Source organism: Olea europaea, unplaced genomic scaffold (assembly GCF_002742605.1).
Source record: "Olea europaea var. sylvestris unplaced genomic scaffold, O_europaea_v1 scaffold6315, whole genome shotgun sequence".
Classification (NCBI taxonomy): domain Eukaryota; kingdom Viridiplantae; phylum Streptophyta; class Magnoliopsida; order Lamiales; family Oleaceae; genus Olea; species Olea europaea.
In genome coordinates, this window is record NW_019264677.1 from 10319 (window position 1) to 12025 (window position 1707).

General features: G+C 42.8%; 1 protein-coding gene across 1 annotated transcript; it reads left to right on the forward strand.

Moving 5' to 3' along the window:
• Positions 1-578: 578 nt before the first annotated feature.
• On the forward strand, positions 579-1701 carry LOC111389906 (DEAD-box ATP-dependent RNA helicase 26-like; the record flags this gene model as incomplete). Its single annotated transcript, XM_023014891.1, has 1 exon — positions 579-1701. A coding segment is annotated over exon 1 (1046 nt), but the record flags the coding sequence as incomplete, so codon positions are not given.
• Between the last annotated feature and the right edge of the window lie 6 nt (positions 1702-1707).

Here is a 1707-nt window from a genome sequence, read left to right on the forward strand (position 1 = left end):
ATTGTACACTATAATTTCGACATGATAGTGTGTTCATTCCTTGGTTTTACGACACCACAATTATCACATATCTAAACCGCATCAATATAGAGCTCTACTCATCTTATTCCGATGTTAATTATGTGTTCAGAGTACTTTTCTTGTGATCCATAATAATTGTTGACTAGATTCTTAATTTATTTAAATTTTAAAAATCGAGTTGATTTACAACTTTTCACTCGAGTTGCAAGTCCAATCATTGTCTAATCATGGATAAGTCTAAATATTTGTTAAATCATAAGTGATCTTCTCATTTGAAACTTTATAAGTTAGATTTTACTTTCCAACATGTGTGGATGATGAAAATTTTGTGGTGAATCACATGATAACAAAGATTACAATTATTCCCGTCATTTCTGGTTGTATAGTTAAAATAAAAAGTTGACGATCAACCTCATTTTTTTATTTTTTATTTTCAATTGTATCGTCTTTACAAATAGAGAACAACATTGTATGGGGACCAATTATTATAATACGAATAGATTTGGGACAAATTGTGAAATTTCCACTTATGCACACCCTTATCCCTCACATTTCACTCTCCCTCGTTAAACCCTCCATTTCCATTTGAGGGAAAAAGGCTTAAACCCTGTAGCCCTGTTCTCTCTCAGATAGCATGCCCATGAAAGTTTTCTCATTGGGCACTGGTTTGGTACCAGCAGGCCGTCTATCCACCTCATATACCGCCAAATATGGGGTGCCTATTACCCGGGTTGTGCCCCTTTTTTCCCGGATCTTCCCCCTGAAACTCAAGTACCGGTTCTTGGAGCCACCATTTACCCCCTCCTACGAAGAAAAGGGGGTACTGACAACTCAGATTGGGGTTCGTAAATTTTCCGTTCGTTCCGGAAGGGCACGATCTGATTCGGGTTCGGGCCACGAGGTGAGGGTCGCGAAGAGCTTAATTGAAGATGAGGCGGAACTCGATGACTGGGTCAGTGGGTTGAGTTCTAACTCGTTTAGGAAAAGTAAGGTGTACAGCGATATTGACGTGGAGGGGAATAATGGTGGTGATAATGGAGGATATGGGAGGAGAGAGAGGGGTGAGAAGAGGAGGAAAGAGAGCGAGTTTGATGGTGATGATTTTGATATTCCGAATGGGGGTAATAGTGTGGGCCGTGGTCTGGAGAAGCCAGTTTCTAGGGGAAGAGGGGGATATGGTGGTGGGTTGGCGGAGAACCGTAGTAGTTTTAATGGCGGTAGGTCATTTGATAGGCGAAGTGGGACCCGCAATTCAAGCGAGTACTCTAGGAAAGGGAAGTTTGGCAGTGAATTAGAGAGAAAGAATGAGAGGAACGGCGGTTTGACTGGCCAGGGAAAGGGTTGGGGTTCGGTTGAGAGGTTTCCGGGTCGAGAATTAGGGAAGGGGATTGACAGTAGAGTGAAAAGGAGAGGTGCTAGTGGGTCTGAAATGGGTCATGGGAAGGATAGAGGGGATGGCGTGAGAATGCAGAGAGAAGGGAAGAGAGTACCACAAAGAGGTTTGGTGGTTACAGATGAAGACGAGGAGGAAGAAGAGGTGGAGGGCTATAGGAGTTTTAAAGAGTTGATTGATAGTGATGAAGTTGACGATGAGGATGAAGACGAGAGCGAGGAGGAAGACAATATCGTTGATGACGTGTTTGAGAAGGAAAAAGTTTTGTCTCAATCACCCCCAAGCTCGTCAGG